The sequence below is a fragment of the Chionomys nivalis genome, chromosome 4 (assembly GCF_950005125.1).
Source record: "Chionomys nivalis chromosome 4, mChiNiv1.1, whole genome shotgun sequence".
Lineage (NCBI taxonomy): Eukaryota > Metazoa > Chordata > Mammalia > Rodentia > Cricetidae > Chionomys > Chionomys nivalis.
Genome location: NC_080089.1, coordinates 36,893,311 through 36,911,810, shown reverse-complemented (window position 1 = coordinate 36,911,810; position 18,500 = coordinate 36,893,311). Strand labels below are relative to the sequence as shown.

Genomic DNA, 18,500 nt, shown 5'->3' with positions numbered 1-18,500 from the left:
AACACACTGAACCTTGGAGAAGAAAAAGTGGGAAGTACTCTACAACATATGGGCACAGGAGATCACTTCCTATGTATATCCCCAGCAGCACAGACATTAAGGACATCATTGAATAAATGGGACCTCCTGAAACTGAGAAGCTTCTGTAAAGCAAAGGACACTGTCACTAAGACAAAAAGGCAACCCACTGACTGGGAGAAGATCTTCACCAACCCTGCAACAGACAAAGGTCTGATCTCCAAAATATATAAAGAACTCAAGAAACTAGACGTTAAAATGATAATTAATCCAATTAAAAAATGGGGCACTGAACTGAACAGAGAATTCTCAACAAAAGAAATTCAAATGGCCAAAAGACACTTAAGGTCATGCTCAACCTCCTTAGCAATAAGGGAAATGCAAATTAAAACAACTTTGAGATACCATCTTACACCTGTCAGAATGGCTAAAATCAAAAACGCCAATGATAGCCTTTGCTGGAGAGGTAGTGGAGGAAGGGGCACACTCATCCATTGCTGGTGGGAATGCAAACTTGTGCAACAACTTTGGAAATCAGTGTGGCGATTTCTCAGGAAATTTGGGATCAACCTACCCCAAGATCCAGTAATACCACTCTTGGGAATATACCCAAGAGATGCCCTATCATATGACAAAAGCATTTGTTCAACTATGTTCATAGCAGCATTGTTTGTAATAGCCAGAACCTGGAAACAACCTAGATGCCCTTCAATGGAAGAATGGATGAAGAAAGTGTGGAATATATACATATTAGAGTACTACTCAGCGGTAAAAAACAACGACATCGTGAATTTTTCATGCAAATGGATGGAAATAGAAAACACTATCCTGAGTGAGGTATCCCAGACCCAAAATGATGAACATGGGATGTACTCAGTCATATTTGGTTTCTAGCCATAAAGGACATTGAGCATATAATTTGTGATCCATAGAAGCTAAATAAGAAGATGAACCCAAAGAAAAACGTATAGCCATCTGCCTGAATAGGGGAAGTAGACAAGATTGCCAGGCAAAAGCTGGGAACTTGGGGGTGAGGTGGTATGGGGCTAAGGGGAAATGGAGTGATAAACGTGAGAAGGGGAGGGTGGGGGGAGCTTGGGAGAATGGGATGGTTGGGATAAAGGAAGGGTAGATACGGGCGCAGAGAAATATATATCCTAATTAAGGGAGCCATCTTAGGGTTGGCAAGAGACTTGACTCTAGAGGGGTTCACAGGTGTCCAGGGAGATGTCCCCAGCTAGTGCCTTGGGCAACTGAGGAGAGGCAACCTGAAATGACCCTATCCTATACTGATGAATATCTTGCATATCACCTTAGAACCTTCATCTGGTAATGGATCGAGATAGAGACAGAGACCCAATTTGGAACAACGGACTGAGCTCTTAAGGTCTAAATGAGGAGCAAAAGGAGGGAGAACATGAGCAAGGAAGTCAGGACCATGAGGTGTGCACCCACCCACTGTGACAATGGAACTGATCTACTGAGAGCTCACCAAGGCCAGCTGGACTGGGACTGAATAAGCATGGGATGAAACTGGACTCTCTGAACATGGCGAACAATGAAGGCTGATGAGAAGCCAAGGACAATGGCACTAGGTTTCGATCCTAATACATGAACTGACTTTGTGGGAGCCTAGCCTGTTTGGATGCTCACCTTCCTGGACCTAGAGAGAAGTGTGAGGACCTTGGACTTCCCTCAGGGCAGGGAATTTGGACTGCTCTTCAGTATTGAGAGGGAGGGGGAATGGAGTTGGGGGAGGGGGAGAGGAGTAGAGAGAGGAAGAGGGGAGTGGGGGGAGGAGGCGATGTGTGGGAGGAGGGTAGGGAAATGGGAAATGGGGAGTAGGCGGAAATTTTAATTAAAAAGAATAAAATTAAAAAAAGAAAGATAAATCACAGACTGTGTGCTTTGCGGATGTCTTTATAGCAGTGGAATAGGCAAATGCAAACATATCGTTAGAAAGCCATGGAACAGCTGGCTCAGAACAGGGAAGTCCGCATCTCACCCAGATTTCTATGGTGTGCCCTGGTGGGAGGCAAACAGTAGGGTTATTGGGGACTTGAAGCCAGTTCGAGGCATGTAAAGAGAAAATATAAAGAATTGCAGCTGATCCTTAGCAAGAAAAGCAGCTGTTCATGATTCTATACTGAACTGCTGGATCCACGTACTGGCCACAGCTGGATGAGGGAGGGTTCATGCCAAGCCAGACACACTCCTAGAAGGCAGCAGGCAGTGGAGCTGAGGGGATCTAAAACCAAATGTTCGGCATCAGATGAAAGCATAAGTCACAAAACAATCCCACATCAGTTTGGAATTACAATTATTAAAAGGCTTATTTATTTAAGGGGAAAGACTTACGGATCACTGTCCTAGACAATAGCCCTCGGCACAACCAGGAACAGAGTCTGGCAGCCAGAAGCAGAAGCCAGAAGCAAGAGAGCGAGCGCATGGCTACTGCTTTTTTAAAGCAAAAGAGACAATGCCCAAGTGGGCTGGTATCTTAAAGGCTATTGACTGATGGAGCAGAATGTGCTCCCACAGCAGATGGTTTTATAACCTACCCTTTTATGCTGACCAACTAGAAAAACAGAAGAGACACTAAAACAGTTTAAATATCATCTAAACAAATAAATAAATAAGCTTGAGATAACTTGGGGGACTTTCTGTACTACTCAGTTCCATACTGCAATATATAAAGTTGAAAAAGATAGCTCTAATAGACAAAGTAACCATTATTGCACATTTCCATAGACATGATGGCTTAAGTAATATAACACTGGGATTTTTGTTTGTTTTCTTTTGTTTGCTTATTTACATATGAAATTTTGCTCAAATATTAAAGCTAATTTAAATTTAGAAAACAAAAGATCTTTCAAATGAATTGTGTACAGGATGACCATTACAACATGGGATTATTTTTGACCACAACTCTCCAAATATATTAATTAATATCAGAAGGTCAAAAGAGAAGAGCTAGTATACCAGTATGTCTACTTCCACGTACTCTTTAAAATGCCACAGGCATTGGGATTCACTGAATTCCACTAACATCTTCACAATAGAACACAGTGTTTCACAGTAGGTAGAGATTATGATAACCATTTATGAAACATATACACACTGATACTACTGAGATCACACTATGTAATAATTACTTAGAAATCCAAATTCAGCTCCAGAATATGCATTCTTTGGATGAACTTTAAGTTAGACAGGGAAAACCTCAGTTGTTGAAATAATATGACAGAGAAATTTATCATGTCTCAATTGAGGTTACAGAAAAATTACATAAACAAGAGAGATCAATTTCATAACAAAAATACCAATAATATATACTAAAGTTTGTTTAGTATATATTGGTTTGTTTCTTAAAGGTAATTAATTCTTATCATACTTTAAATGCAGTGACAAATTCCATTGTATTTTTGACAAACCGAACTTTCACAAAAATCACTGTCATTGTTAATGATATTTAATAATTCTGAATACAAAATAGCCTAGTTCAGTCCTCAATAGTTATAAAAATTGACCATCCAGTAAAATACATAATGTCATTTTTTTATTTTATTCTTTTTTAATTAAAATTTCTGCCTCCTCCCCGTTTCCCATTTCCCTCCCCCTCCTCCCACATATTGCCCCCTCCCCCCCCCTCCCCTCCTCCTATTCCCACTCCTCTTCTCCTCCCCCCACTCCATTCCCCCTCCTTCTCGATACTGAAGAGCAGTCCAAATTCCCTGCCCTGCGGGAAGACCAAGGTCCTCCCACTTCTATCTTGGTCCAGGAAGGTGAGCATCCAAACAGGCTAAGCTCCCACAAAGCCAGTTCATGTATTAGGATCGAAACCTAGTGCCATTGTCCTTTGCTTCTCATTAGAGGGAACCTGAAATGACCCTATCTTATAGCCATACTGATGAATATCTTGTATATCACCTTAGAACCTTCATCTGGCAATGGATCGAGATAGAGACAGAGACCCAATTTGGAGCAACGGACTGAGCTCTTAAGGTCCAAATGAGGAGCAGAAGGAGGGAGACCATGAGCAAGGAAGTCAGAACCACGAGGGGTGCACCCACCCATTGTGACAGTGGAACTGATCTCTTGGGAGCCCACCAAGGCCAGCTGGACTGGGACTGAATAAGCATGGGTTGAAACTGGACTCTCTGAACATGGCGGACAATGAAGGCTCATAATGTCATTTTTTAATGATGAGGTGCAAAATCCAAAATAAGAAAAATATTGAAAAATAGTAAGTACTGTTAGAAACATTGACAACTTTACAGTAGCCACAATAGAGTCAACCATTATCTCTTTGAAGGCAATTCGCACATGAATTTAAAGCTCTTAAACTGGAAATGGAAGGGAGATGATCAGAGAAAACTACAGCTCAATAAAATCAATAAAAAAATTAAATTAAAAAAGCTATATAAATAACTCTCTGAAAAGAATAACACTAGTAAAGTTATAAGAAAGTATTAATCTCCCTGGCTTTCCTCGGTCATAGAAGTACATAGATAAATAGTAAACAGAGCTCACGTATGATACAAAATATGCCACCTTTGTCTCTACCTTGTACAAAGATGAAGCAGGATCCGCATTCAGAATGAGTCCCCAGATCAAAATTATTTTTGTATCTCCATGTAAAATAATACAAGAATTTTGTGAAGGAAAAAGAAGAAATAATAAACAGAAAAACTTGCAGAATATCATACTGAAAAACAATAAATACTGCTTGAAATATTGACAACTTTAAAGTGGCCACAACTCAGTCAACCATTTTCTCTTTGAATGCAATTCACAAGTATATTAAAGAACTTAATTAGAAATGTTCTATGTATTTCTCTCTGAACACAACAACAGCAAAAAAAAAAAAAAAACCAGTGGTAAGCTATGAGAAAGCATTCATCTCCCTTGCTTTGTTTGGTCATAGAAGTACATAAAAAGTTAATAGAGTTTTCTTATGATTCTACCTTGTACAAGAATGAAGCTGAATCCACAGAATGAGTCCCCAGAACAAAAATATTTTCTTATCTCCAGGTAAAATAATCAAGAATTTTTGTGAAGGAATGAGAAGAAAAAATACACTGGAACACTTGCCAGAATATAAAAGCAAAGATAAAAGAAATAAATTAAAATATTGAAAACAAGGAGAGAACAAAAAAATATGGAGAAAAAAACTCAAATTGGGAATGTGGATTATGGCAGCCCAAGTGCTTCATTCACTATGAGTCTTCTTAGAGATCTCTTTAGAGCAAGCTTGACATCGTTATTCCTAAGACTGTAAATAAAAGGGTTCAGCAGTGGCAGCAAAAATGTATAAAATATACTGAGAAGTTTCCCCTGATCCACAGACTCATCAGATGATGTTTTGATATGTGTAAGCATACCCAGTCCATAGAATAGGGCCACAGTTATTATGTGAGAACTACAAGTGCTCATGGCTTTGTACAAACCCTTACCTGATGACAACTGAGTGACATTAAAAAGAATCAAAGCATAGGACATTAAGATGACAGTGCTGGATGCAAGGACTACTGTGCCTATAACAACAGAACTCACAAGCTCATTGGCATAGGTGCTGCTACAGGAAAGCTGGAGAAGGGGGAAGATATCACACAGGTAGTGGTTGATGATGTTAGAATCACAAAAGTTGAGCCTGATCATAAACCCTGTGTGGACAATGGCACCAGCAAACCCCATGAAGTATGAACCAAACATTATCAGGGAACATGTCCTAGGAGACATAATGACCATGTACAACAGAGGTTGACAGATGGCTACATAGCGATCATAGGCCATGGCTGTCAACACATAACACTCAGAGTTGGCAAAAAAGCAGAAAAAAAACAGCTGAGTCATGCATCCTCTAAAGGAAATGGTGTTCTTCTCTGAAACAAAACTCATTAGTGTTTTGGGAGTAAAGACAAAGGAATAACATAAGTCAATGAAGGACAAGTTAAAGAGAAAAAAGTACATGGGGGTCTGCAGGTCTGAATTTAAGAAAATGAGACTCATTAAACTCAAGTTCCCCACCACAGTGGCTATGTGATTCGCCAGAAACAGGATGAACAGGGGTAGCTGGAGCTCAGGTTGGTCTGTCAATCCTGTGAGAATGAATTCAGTCACTGAAGAGTGATTCTTCATAGCCGTTTTTGTCACAGCAGATCTGGAGAAACATTAGTAAAGGTCACATTAAACAATGAATTCTGTCACTGACTACAAAGGGACAGCTAGAGCAAGCTGTGACAAGTTCAGGGTTGTCTGAAGCCACTGGGCAAAGCATGCAGAGAACATTGCTACTCATTCTGCGAATTCTGTTCATTCTTTTCCTATTTATGATGAGCATCTACTATGATTAAACACTGGCACAACTCCAAAGTCTTTAAGCAACCACTTTCTCCTGTCTTTTTAAGCTTCTTTAAGGATTAAGGACAAAAGAAGAAATAAAATATCACTGTCTCCTAAACAGATAATTATATAGCTTAGAGTTTTAAAGATTGTTATAAAGAAAAAGATGATCTCTCTCTCTCTCTCTCTCTCTCTCTCTCTCTCTCTCTCTCTCTCTCTCTCCCTCCCTCCCTCCCTCCCTCCCTTCCTCCCTTCCTTCCTTTTTTGTCCTAAAGATGTCAGTGCTGTTGTACCCACAAGACCTTTCACACCAATATCCTAAGGAGTTTAAGTTTCTGACAATGAAGAGTTTCTAGTTATCAATTAAAAATTGCTGGGATCTCCTAAAATATCTATGCCAGTGACATGACATGATTTAAATTTAAGAATTTCTTTTAAAAGTTCTTTTTACTTCCTTAAGAAAAATAATCTCATTTACATCATTTCATTCGATTGAGGATCTTATAACCTGGAATTATTAGAAAAATTGTATTAGTCAGTGTTCTTTGTTGTCACACAACTTATGGAATGAATATATACTATCCATTATCATATATATATATATATTATATTATGAATACTATAATATATAAAATATAAATATTTCTATGAAATTTAAAGGCAATTTAATGGAATGACTTACAAATTGTTCAAAGAACAAGGCTATGTGTCTCAGATAATCTGTGGGATTCTGATGAGGTGAGTACAAACAGGGAAAGAATATATCCTTCTTTCTTACATTGTCCTTTTATAGGCATCTAGTAAAAGGAGTGACCCAAATTAAAAGTAGGCCTTCTATGTTCTATATCTAGATTAAAGGCATCTTCCTGCCCCCAAATCTGGATCACTAGTGTATCCTCCATTTCTATATTATAGCTAATTCCTGTTATAGTCAAGTTGACAACCAAGAATAGCCATCAGAGAAGTTTAGACAATTATTCTCTACTGATGACACCTCCCAGGTTGAGTGAGTTTCTACCTTAAGAGTAGAATTAACAGAACCAGTGTTTATATCATGTAGCAAGAATACAAATACTCTGTCTTTTGGGACTCAAAGTCCTGCTTAGTTTGTAATTCCCCAACAGGAATACCTAGTTCCCTGAGCAGGGTATTGGGTTGTTCCCTTCTACTCATTATGCCCTGCACAAATTGGCAAGAGAAAAAACTAGGGACATACTCACCTGCCATTTCTAGTAATTATCTACAAGCCTTGCAATTGCATCAGCAACGATTAGATAAACTTTCTACAAGAAAAAAAAGTTTTGGAGCAAAACATTTAAGGAAAGAAGGAATATTCACTCACCAACACATATAATCTACAAGGCATTCCCATGATAATCTACTATTTCTATTGACATCAGAGTCAGCCAAAATGGTATAAACAGATGACTGAATACTCAAAAAATTTATGAAAGAAAAGTTACACAAACTCGTCAGGTATCTTAAAATTTCCAACCTAAGATACACATACATGTAGCATCTGAGGAAACATTAAAAGTGCGTTTATAAGTAGTCTGTAAAAGTATACATTGTGTACTCAAAAGAAACCACTAAGTCCTTAACAAAATCTTGTATATTGACTGAAATGTTGTGAATTGTAGTAAAAAAAGATAGATAAATACCAAAACTTTTTCTGAACATATGTCACTAACAAAGTATCCCCTGCAAGTCTGATTGAAAATCATATAACAAAGTGGAATAATGATGAATATGTTCAAGTATAGTCCACTAAAATTTATCTTCAGGTCAATAATTGAAGAACTTTTCTAATACGTTCTAATATCTTTAATTAATGGCTTATCAAGTCAGAAGAAATATGTACAATATTGATTTCAGAACAAAAGCAAAGTGGTGATATTTCTCTCTTCTTTAAAAATTTTTCTTTGAAAACTTATTTTTACCTGATCATTTTATATTCTTCTCTTTTTTAAAGACCATCTAAAAAAACAGAAAAGAGACTAAAATTGTTTAAACATCACCTAAATAAACAGATATGCTTGAGATTTAATTTGGGGAATTTCTGTACTACTCAGTTCCATGCTGTTAATATCTAAAGATGGAAGAAAGGTAGTTCTGATAGAAAAAGTAAAAATTATTATATACTTCCATGGACATGATGGCTTAAGTAATATAACACTGGTATTTTTGTTTGTTTGTTTACTTCCTCACATATAAAATTTTGTTCAAATGTTAAAGCTAATTTAAATTTAGAAAACAAAAGATCTTTCAAATGAATTGTGTGCAGGAAGACCATTACAACATGAGGTTTATTTCTAAGATCATAGATCACAACTCTCCAAATATCAGAAGGTCAAAAAAAAAAAAGAGCTAATACATGAGTATTTCTTTATCCAAGAACTCTTTAAAATGCCACAGGCTTGGGATTCACTGAATTCCACTAACATCTTCACAGTAGAACACAGTGTTTCACAGTAGGTACAGATTATGTTAACCATTCATGAGACACGCACACACTGCTACTACTGAGGTCATACTACGTGATAGTTATTTAGAAATGCAAATTCAGCTTCAGAACATGCAATTCTCTGGATGAACTTTTAAGTTATACACTAAAATCAGCAGTTGCTGAAATAATCAGACTATTATCTATTATTTTTCAATTGAGACTATAAAAATTTACATAAATAAGAGAGATTAATTTAATAACAAAATACCCATAATATGTACCTAAAGTGATCAACTACATTATGTAATAGGTATATAAGATTTTATTATTCAGATATACATTTGTGTGAGTCTGCAGAATTGTTATTAACTGATTCTTTCTGGAAATATTCACCTCTCACTAACTATCTCTGTTACTTGTAAATTCTAGTGTTTCATTAAATTCCATGAAAAGAAGAGATGAAGTATGCACTAAATTATAAAATGTGATCTCTAGTAAACTATGTACTCCATGAAGCATATGTCTTGTTGATCTCATGGCTAAGCATCCTGACATTCATTCTGATACACAACCCATTGTTTCTAAAGACAACCCTCAACAGAAGAAAACCAGTAGGAAGGCCTTTCTCAATCATTCAAGTTCAGAAGTAAAATTGGGTGTAGACATGGCTGATCCTCAAACAGAGAAACTTCTCAATCTCTTTTCTGGCTATGAACTTCTCTGATATCCATGATCTATTGTAAGAATAACAATTAAAGAGATTATCTAAAACATGTTTTTTATACTCCAGTGTATAGACCAATATAAGGTTTAATTATCTCTTGGTAGTATTCATCCTCCCTCCTGCTTTGCAGAAATCTACATTGAGCATCTGTTGGTAGATGTTTATACATCTTAACTCATTTGTACAGTTGAACATCATTCTAAAGTCAAAGCCTTGCAAAAGTCTTAAAATGTGTCCTCTAAGCATTATGTGGGAGGGAATGGTATAAGCAATTCACCAAGTGGATGAAGTTGCCAATTGCTGAAGTTGTGTTATCTGAGGGAATGATCTACCACAACATAGAATCATAAAAATCTGTAAAGTGTCAATCTTGCTTTCCCCTTAGCTCAGAACTTTTGCCAATTTCTGCACAGAGCTTCATGTCTCCCCAGCCACTGTTTTATGACATGAGTCTTGGTCAATGTCAGCTTTCGGGTCCCAAATAATTTCTTGCCGTGAAACTGGGAATGGTTAGGTCATCATAGCACACTCAAAACCTGTAGAGACACATGTATCAGGCTGCAGAAGTGGTCAAATGTTCTCCCCCTCTATTAGAGTCATTCTGAACAACTTTTAGCTCTTTCTGTCACTTCACAATTCTCTTTGTTTCATTCCATATGTTTCTTTATTGGATACATATTGTGTTTAAAACTAGGACTTGTATTACTAACTATATAACCAAAAACATGTCAAATACAGTGAACAGAAAAGAAGAATTATATTAACCCTCTGTGTAAGAGCATTAAACATTGCACTAACTTTCAGGTAGAGTTTTGTTTGTACTGGCATGATTTGTGGGGTGGGGTTCCTAGAAATAAGCAAGAGAAAAATGTTTATATACACATTTAAATAAAAATTTCAGTAACTCAAATATCTGTGCCATAACAACATATATATATGAACATATGTTTAAGATGTATACATAAATATATGTGAGCATGTATATGTACATATGTGATAAGAATTAAACAGGCGCTTATATAAGTACTCCATCACTGGGTGATAATGTCACGTCTAGTTTTTTTTTTCTGTAAGTAAGTAGAGTTTTCTTTAAAAATATCATCTTTGTTATATAAGAAAGTGAATCGTAACTTTAGACATTGTATGTTATTTATTTGTGTTTATTAAAAGTAACTAGTTCTTATCAATAGTTCAAATGCAGTGACAAATTCCATTGCATTTATGACAAACTAACTTTTCACAAAATCACTGTCATTGTTAATAATATTTAAAAATTCTGAATAAAATATAGCCTAGTTCAGTCTTCAATAATTATAAAAACCTGACCATTACTCCATAAAAGTACACAATGTCATTTTGTAATAATGAGGAGAAAAATCCAAAATTAGAAAAATCTTGAAAATCAATCAATAATGCTAGAAATATTGATAACTTTACTATGGCCTCAAATTAGTTAATCATTCTCTCTTTGAATGCAACTCACAAGTGTACTCAAGGAACTTAAATTGGAAAAGCCCTACAAAATTCTCTCTGAAATGACCAACAGAAGTACACTTATTAGAAAGCATTCATCTCCCTGACTTTACTTAGTCATAGAAGTACATAGATAAAAAGAAAATAGAGTTCTCTTAAAATACAAAATATGCCACCTTGTGATTTTAACATGTACAAAGATGAAGCTGGATCCATATTCAGAATGAGTCCCCAGATCAAAAATATTTTATCTCCAAGTAAAATAATCAAGAATTTTTGTAAACCTTGCAAGAATATAAAAACAGAGATGAGATGATACCAGAAATAATTATACATGTGTAATTACAGGTGTTAATGCTAACAATTTTAAGTTTTCACACCAATTTATGTTGGAGATTCAGCTCTGTAATTTACTAGCTTTGAGACTTTGAGAAATTCACTTAACACTTATGGCTTAGTTTCTATATCTGTAAGATGGGACTCATAGCTCCTTATGGTGTTTTTAGAGTTAAATATGGTGGTGTATGTATATAAAACATTTAGCAAAATTCCTGTAACATAGTAGTTGCCCAATAAATGGAAACCATTATTATTGCTAAAAAAAAAAAAAAAAAAAAAAAAAAAAAAAAAAAAAAAACAGAGATGAGAGGAAAAAAATAGAATATTGAAGAGAAGGTGAGAACAAAATAAATGGAGAAAAAGACTCAATTAGAAATGTGGACTATGGCAGCCCCAGTGCTTCATTCTCTTTGAGTCTCCTTAGAGATCTCATTAGAGCAACTTTGACATCCTTATTCCTGAGACTGTAAATAAAAGGGTTCAGCAATGGAAGCAAAAATGTACAAAATATACTGAGAACTTTCCCCTGAACCACAGACTCATCAGATGATGTTTTGATATGAGAAAGCATACCAAATCCATAGAATAAGGCAACAGTGATTATGTGAGAACTACAGGTGCTCATGGCTTTGTACAAACCCTTACCTGATGACAACTGAGTGACATTAAAAAGAATCAAAGCATAGGACATTAAGATGACAACACTAGATGCAATGACCACTGTGCTGACAACAACAGAACTCACAAGCTCACTGGCATAGGTGTTGCTGCAGGAGAGTTGGAGAAGTGGAAAGATATCACACAGGTAATGGTTGATGATGTTAGAATCACAAAATTTGAGCCTGACCATAAACACTGTGTGGACAGTGGCACCAGCAAACCCCATGATGTATGAACCAAACATCATCAGGAAACATGTCCTAGGAGACATGATGACCATGTACAACAGAGGTTGACAGATGGCTACATAGCGATCATAGGCCATGGCTGTCAATACATAGCACTCAGAATGGGCAAAAAAGCAGAAGAAAAACAGCTGAGTCATGCATCCTTTAAAGGAGATGATGTTCTTCTCTGAAACAAAACTCATTAGTGTTTTGGGAGTAAAAACAAAGGAATAACATAAGTCAATGAAGGACAAGTTAAAGAGAAAAAAGTACATGGGGGTCTGCAGGTCTGAATTTAGGAAAATGAGACTCATTAAACTCAAGTTCCCCACCACAGTGACTGTGTGATACACCAGAAACAGGATGAACAGGGGTAGCTGGAGCTCAGGTTGGTCTGTCAATCCTGCGAGAATGAATTCGGTCACTGAAGAGTCATTCTGCATAGCCATTTTTGTCACAGTAGATCTGGAGAAACATTAGTAAAGGTCACATTAAACAATGAACTCTGTCACTGACTACAAAAGAACAGCTAGAGTGAGTTGTTAAAATTCGAGGTTGTCTGAAGCCAATGAGCAAAACATTCAGAAAAATTGTTTGTCATTCTTGAGAAATCTCTGATTATTCTTTTCCTATTTATGATGAGCATCCACTATGATTAAACACTAGCCCAACTCCTAAAGACTTTAAGCAACCACTGTCTCCTGTCTTTTTAAGCTTCTTTTAGGATTTGGGACAAAATTAGAAAGAAAACATCACTGTCTTCTTAACCCATGATTTATATAGCTTTGAGTTTTATGGTATATTATGAAGATAAAGACGATTTATTTTTTTATGCTTGAATATATCACTGCTGTTATACCACATAGCTACTTTCGCTTCAATATTCTAAGGAGTTCAAGCTTCTGACAATGAAGAGATGATAGTTTTCAATACAAAACCTGCTCAGACTCCCTAAAATATGTATACCAGGGATGTGGCATGATTTCAATTATTTTTCTTAAATGTTCTCTTAATTTGCACAAAGAAATATAATCTCATTTGTATCCAATACATCATTTCTCTCAATTTAGATTCTTCTAACACAGTATTGTAAAATAATATATTAGAAATATTATTAGTCAGGGTTCTCTATTGTCACAAAACTTATGAAATTTGGAATAAATATATATTATCTATTATCTTATATATACTATAAGTTATGAATACTATGTTATATATAAAATATGAATATTTTGTGAAATTTAAATCCAATTTATTAGAATGACTTACAGATTATATTTCAACCATATCTTCTAAAAGTACAATAATCTAGTAGCTTCTCAGGAAGACAAATCTATATGTCTCAGCTAGTCTGCAGGATCCTGAAGAAGGAATTGGTGTGCTGATGAGGTGAGAGCAAGCAGGAAAAGAAAAAAACCCTTCCTTCTTACATTGTCCTCATACAGGCTTCTAGAAAATGGTGTGGCCCAGATTAAAAGTGTGCCTTTCAGCATCAATATCTAGATAAAAGGCATCTTTCTGCCTCAAGATCTGGATCACAAGTGTATTCTCCATTTCTAGATTATAGCTAATTCCGGTTATAGTTAAGTTGACAACCAAGAATAGCCATCAGAGAGGTATAGACAATTATTCTCTTCTGATGACACCTCCCACGTTTAGTGATTTCTACCTTAAGAGTAGAAATAACAGAACCTGTGTTTATATCATGTAGCATGGATATAAACACTCTCTCTTTTGAGTCTCAAAGTCCTGCTTAGTTTGTAATTCCCCAACAGGAATACCTAGTTCCCTGAGCAGGGTATTGGGTTGTTCCCTTCAGAAATCTACTCATTATGCCCTGCACAACTCAGCAAGGGAAAAAAAAACAGGGACATATTCATTTGTCATTATTAATAATTATCTACAAGTCTTGCAATTGCATCAATAATTATTAAATAATACTCTACTAAACATAAAAGATTTTGGAGCAAAACATTTAAGAAAAAAGTTATGCTTCAAGACAGTTTGAGTTTAAATCCAGATTTTTCTGTTTTTGTATTTATTTATTTATTTTTTTGATTTTTTTTTCAAGACAGGGTTTCTCCGTAACTTTTAGTTCCTGTCCTGGAACTAGCTCTTGTAGACAAGGCTGGCCTCGAACTCACAGAGATCCGCCTGTCTCTGCCTCCCGAGTGCTGGGATTAAAGGCGTGCGCCACCACCGCCTGGCTTCTGTTTCTTACTAATGAATCTATACAAAAAAATGTAATCTATTTGGCCTTTTTTATTTATATTAACATATTTATGTTTTGTGGCTATCTATAAAATATGTCTCAAAAAGGAGCATATAGGCTGGGCGGTGGTGGCTAGAATCTTCCCGGTAAGCGCTCCTTGGGGTGCTACACACATAAATAGAAATGGGTCAAGCAGTGTTTAAAAGAGTACAGTTTATGTGTTGTTATTTCGGGGCATAAGCTAGCCAGGCAGCCATGAGCGGGGCTGTGGGAAGAGGCCCGCAGCTCACTTCAACACATGTAGTGGTTGATGATGTTAGAATCACAAAGCCTGAGCCTGAGCATGCACCCTGTGTGAGCCATGGCCCCACCAAACCCTGTTATGTAAGAACCAAACATCAATGTAAAACATATCTCAGGAGACATAATAGCCTTGTACAATAGTGGCTGACAAATGGCCACATAGCGATCATAGGCCATGACTGTCAACACATAACACTCTGAGCTCACAAAAAAGCAGAAGAAAAACAGCTGAGTTATGCATCCTCTGAAGGAAATAGTGTTCTTCTTTAAAACAAAGCTCATCAGCATTTTGGGGGTAAAGACAAATGAATAACAGAAATCAATGAAGGAGAGATTAAAGATAAAAAAGTACATGGGGGTGTGAAGGTTTGAATTCAAGAAAATGTGACTCATTAAGCTCAAGTTTCCCATCACAGTGGCTGTGTAATTCACCAAGAACAGAGCAAATAAGGGCAGCTGGAGTTCAGGTTGGTCTGTCAGACCCATAAGAATGAACTCAGACACTGAAGAGTCATTTTCCATAATCATTTGCTACATGTGTGGCACCTGGAAGAACAAATATAGAAATGAACTTTAATCAATAGCACATTTTTCTCTCCAAGTGGAAAGCTTGATTTAGTGATTTCCAAGCATGAGGGAACACATAGGTGGCCCCCCAAAGAGCAAAACCTATGTGTTGATTCCTAAGTCATCCCTATTTCTATTTCCTCTACCCATAATATGTATCCACAGAAATGTTGTCAATTGACCTCCAGTGACTCAGAATATAATTTCTTCCCTTTCCCTTGTTCTTTACTAAACATTGAAGTTGAAAAAAGTAATACATAAGAGGTTTCTTTCAAAACCCAAGATTTATGAAATTCGAAATTCTAAGGGAAATTGTCAATACAAAAATTCAATGCTCAGCATTGGTCATCTAGAACCTGTCTTACTTTCAGATCTCTTTGTACCTTTCTTCACAGTCTAGAAGAGCCAAAGTTACTGGTGATGAAGTGGGTAGTTGCACAAGTGTAGATTATATATGACTTGCTAGAAGAAGTTCATTATGTGAAATGACATAGAAAGTTCTTTCCACATACTCAAAAATAAAACAACATCTTACATGAGTCTCTAAAGCATTACCTTACTCATGAGAATATGAAGGTCAAGGTTTGTGGGAAAAAAAATCTTGTAAGTACAGAAAAGTATTCTCTTCTTTATGATATCCTCTCTATGGGTTATACCTCTTGAGGGTAAAAATTACTGAATTTATGTTTACATCAACTGCTGTAAAACTAAGGTGAATCTTTTGAGATTCACAGTCTTATTCTGTTTATAATTTCTCACCAGGGAACATCTAGTTCCCAGGACAGAGTTGTGATTGGTCCCCTTTGCCATTCTCAAGCTCTACATAGCTCTACAATAGAACATTGAGAGAACTGCTCACTTGCCATTTGCAGCTATCCTATGAACCTCTTTGAATGGAGTAATAAAAAGTAGACCACAGTTTTAAAATTCTAGATATGTATATAGACAGACAGACAGACAGATAGATTAAACTCTATAGATAAATTAAGAGAGGAGAGTAATATAAGTTTACACATAGGCTTTTACACTTTTATTAGTGTAGAGGTAGACAGAAATGACCCTTATTTACATAGAACTATATCTGTATATACTTAGAAATGTATCTTATATATGCTTAAGAAATAAACAGACTAAAGTACTTTGAAAAAAAATGGTATGAGTTTTGGAATGGTGATAGAATTTTTAGAGTACAAAAGACTAAGAGATCAGTTCATACATTTTATGAATAAAGATCCTGTAGATTGCCTTTCTCGTCATATATATTGTGGCACAACATATAACACAGACAAATTAAGGGCAGAAAGCTTTATTTAGTCTCAGAATTTGATGGGATTGTGCTCTATCTTTTCAGGGAAAGCACAGCAGTGGAAGAAGCTCCATTTGAAAACAGCAGCAGGAACATGCAGAAAACACATTTTACATAGAGTTGACCAGAATATAGAGAGCTTGGGCCAGAGCCTCAAGTCAATATAGCCTTCAAGCCTTTCTATGGTAATCTACTTTTTCTAACAAGGACACAGCCAAACAAAAATAGCACAATCAGCTTAGGACCAGGTGGTCAAGCACATGAGACTTTAGAGGTCATTTTATATTCATGTGATAGTGTGTTCTATCCTTGCTTTGGAAGATATCTACCCACAACTGCTAGGCTGGTGTATATGTGACTCTACTCTTTCACACTAACATCAACGATATTGTATTTTAATTTCAAATATTTGTTGCTTTCATCAAATCAAAGAATAGATTTCATATATTAATTTTGTATCCTTTTACTGTTTTGTGTTTTTAGTCATCTGGATACAGAGCAGGGGTAATTTTGATACTTTTCATTCACTTATTCAGATTTCTGATAGGATATCTTATCAGGAAACAAAGGAAACTTTGTAACATTCTTTCTAAACTACCCATGTGGTAAATATATGAAGTCATCTTTCCACAAAGCAGCATGGCTACTAATATTGATTTGAAACAGTCAGCTCAGTAACAAAGCTGACAAAATTGATTACATAGGCAGATGTGAAACAACTGGAATATTCATAAACTATTATGAAAATAAAGTTACACACTCTCTTTTAATAATATTTTGAAATTTTTAACCAAATCCTGTAGCATCTTAGGAAACATTTTAAATGCATATGTAACTAGCTTATAAACATATACACTACGTGCTCAAAAGAAATTACTAAGTCCTTAACAGGATCTTGTAAACAAATATTCATTGCAATATCATAAATTATAGTACAAAAGACAGACAAACATTGAAAATATTTATTGAAAATATCACTAATAAAATATCCCATTTGTTTGTGTGACAATAATATAACAAAGTTGGAATAATGATGAGTATATTCAACTATGGTACACTAAAGTTTATTTTCAGGTCAATAATGGAACAACTTTTCTAATTCTTTTTAGTATTCTTATTTAATGGCTTGTCAAGCCAAATGAAATATGTACAACAATAATTCCAGGGAAAAACAAAAGTGGCATTATTTCTCTCTTATTTAAAACTTTTTTTTGAAAAATTTAAATTTACCTGGTTCTTTACTTGATATTATTGTCAACCATTTTATAAAGACCATTTAGAAAGGCAGAAAAGGCAGAAAAAGACTACTAGAATAATTTAAACATCATATAAATAAGAAAAAGTGCTTGAGGTTTACTTTTGTAGACTTTCTGTGCTACTCACTTTGAAATTTCACAGTACCTAAAGAGGGAGGAAAGATAGCTCTGATAGGCAAAGTAGACCATTTTTCAGATTGCAAAGGCCATGATGATTTATGTAAACTAACATTGGAATCTTTGTTTATTTACATAATTTTTTCACGAAATTTAAATATAATTTAAATTAGGAAATAAAACAACTTTCAAATGAGTAATGTGCAGGAAGATCATTACAATATGGAATTAATTTCCAAGATCATAGGTCACAACTCTCCAAATCAATATCAGAAGGTCAAAAGTTAAGAGTTAGTGCATAAATATATCTAATTTCAAGTATTCTTTGTTTGTTTGTTTGTCTTATTTTTTTTCCAAGACAGGGTTTCTCTGTAGCCTGTCCTGGAACTAGCTTTTGTAGACAAGGCTGGAATTGAACTCACAGAGATCCGCCTGCCTCTGCCTCCCAAGTATTGGGATTAAAGGTGTGTGCCACCATTAATCAGCTAATTCCAAGTATTTATTATT

At 35.7% G+C, this 18,500-nt stretch overlaps 3 protein-coding genes across 3 annotated transcripts; all 3 read right to left on the bottom strand.

Moving 5' to 3' along the window:
• Window positions 1-5,211: 5,211 nt before the first annotated feature.
• On the bottom strand, window positions 5,212-7,536 carry LOC130872728 (olfactory receptor 143-like). Its single transcript, XM_057766943.1, has 2 exons — window positions 7,439-7,536; window positions 5,212-6,181 (listed from the first exon to the last, which is right to left on the bottom strand). The coding sequence occupies exons 1-2, from the start codon at window positions 7,534-7,536 to the stop codon at window positions 5,212-5,214; spliced, it is 1,068 nt and encodes a 355-aa protein (XP_057622926.1).
• A 4,191-nt stretch (window positions 7,537-11,727) lies between these two features.
• On the bottom strand, window positions 11,728-12,687 carry LOC130873452 (olfactory receptor 143-like). The gene has a single exon (XM_057768295.1). It carries the CDS (start codon window positions 12,679-12,681, stop codon window positions 11,728-11,730), a length of 954 nt encoding a protein of 317 aa, XP_057624278.1. The 5' UTR covers window positions 12,682-12,687.
• Window positions 12,688-14,735: 2,048 nt separating this feature from the next.
• LOC130873832 (olfactory receptor 143-like) lies at window positions 14,736-16,571 on the bottom strand. The gene is made up of 2 exons (XM_057768811.1): window positions 16,560-16,571; window positions 14,736-15,278 (listed from the first exon to the last, which is right to left on the bottom strand). The coding sequence occupies exons 1-2, from the start codon at window positions 16,569-16,571 to the stop codon at window positions 14,736-14,738; spliced, it is 555 nt and encodes a 184-aa protein (XP_057624794.1).
• Window positions 16,572-18,500: the final 1,929 nt, after the last annotated feature.

What these genes read in the sequence shown, in the direction of transcription:
- LOC130872728 (XM_057766943.1), bottom strand. Translation starts at nt 7,536, where the DNA reads ATGAGTAGAAGGGAACAACCCAATACCCTGCTCAGGGAACTAGGTATT. An exon ending in TTTGAGTCCCAAAAGACAGA is followed by an intron (nt 6,182 to 7,438) that starts GTATTTGTATTC and finishes ATGTTTCTCCAG; the next exon opens with ATCTGCTGTGACAAAAACGG.
- LOC130873452 (XM_057768295.1), bottom strand. Translation starts at nt 12,681, where the DNA reads ATGGCTATGCAGAATGACTCTTCAGTGACCGAATTCATTCTCGCAGGA.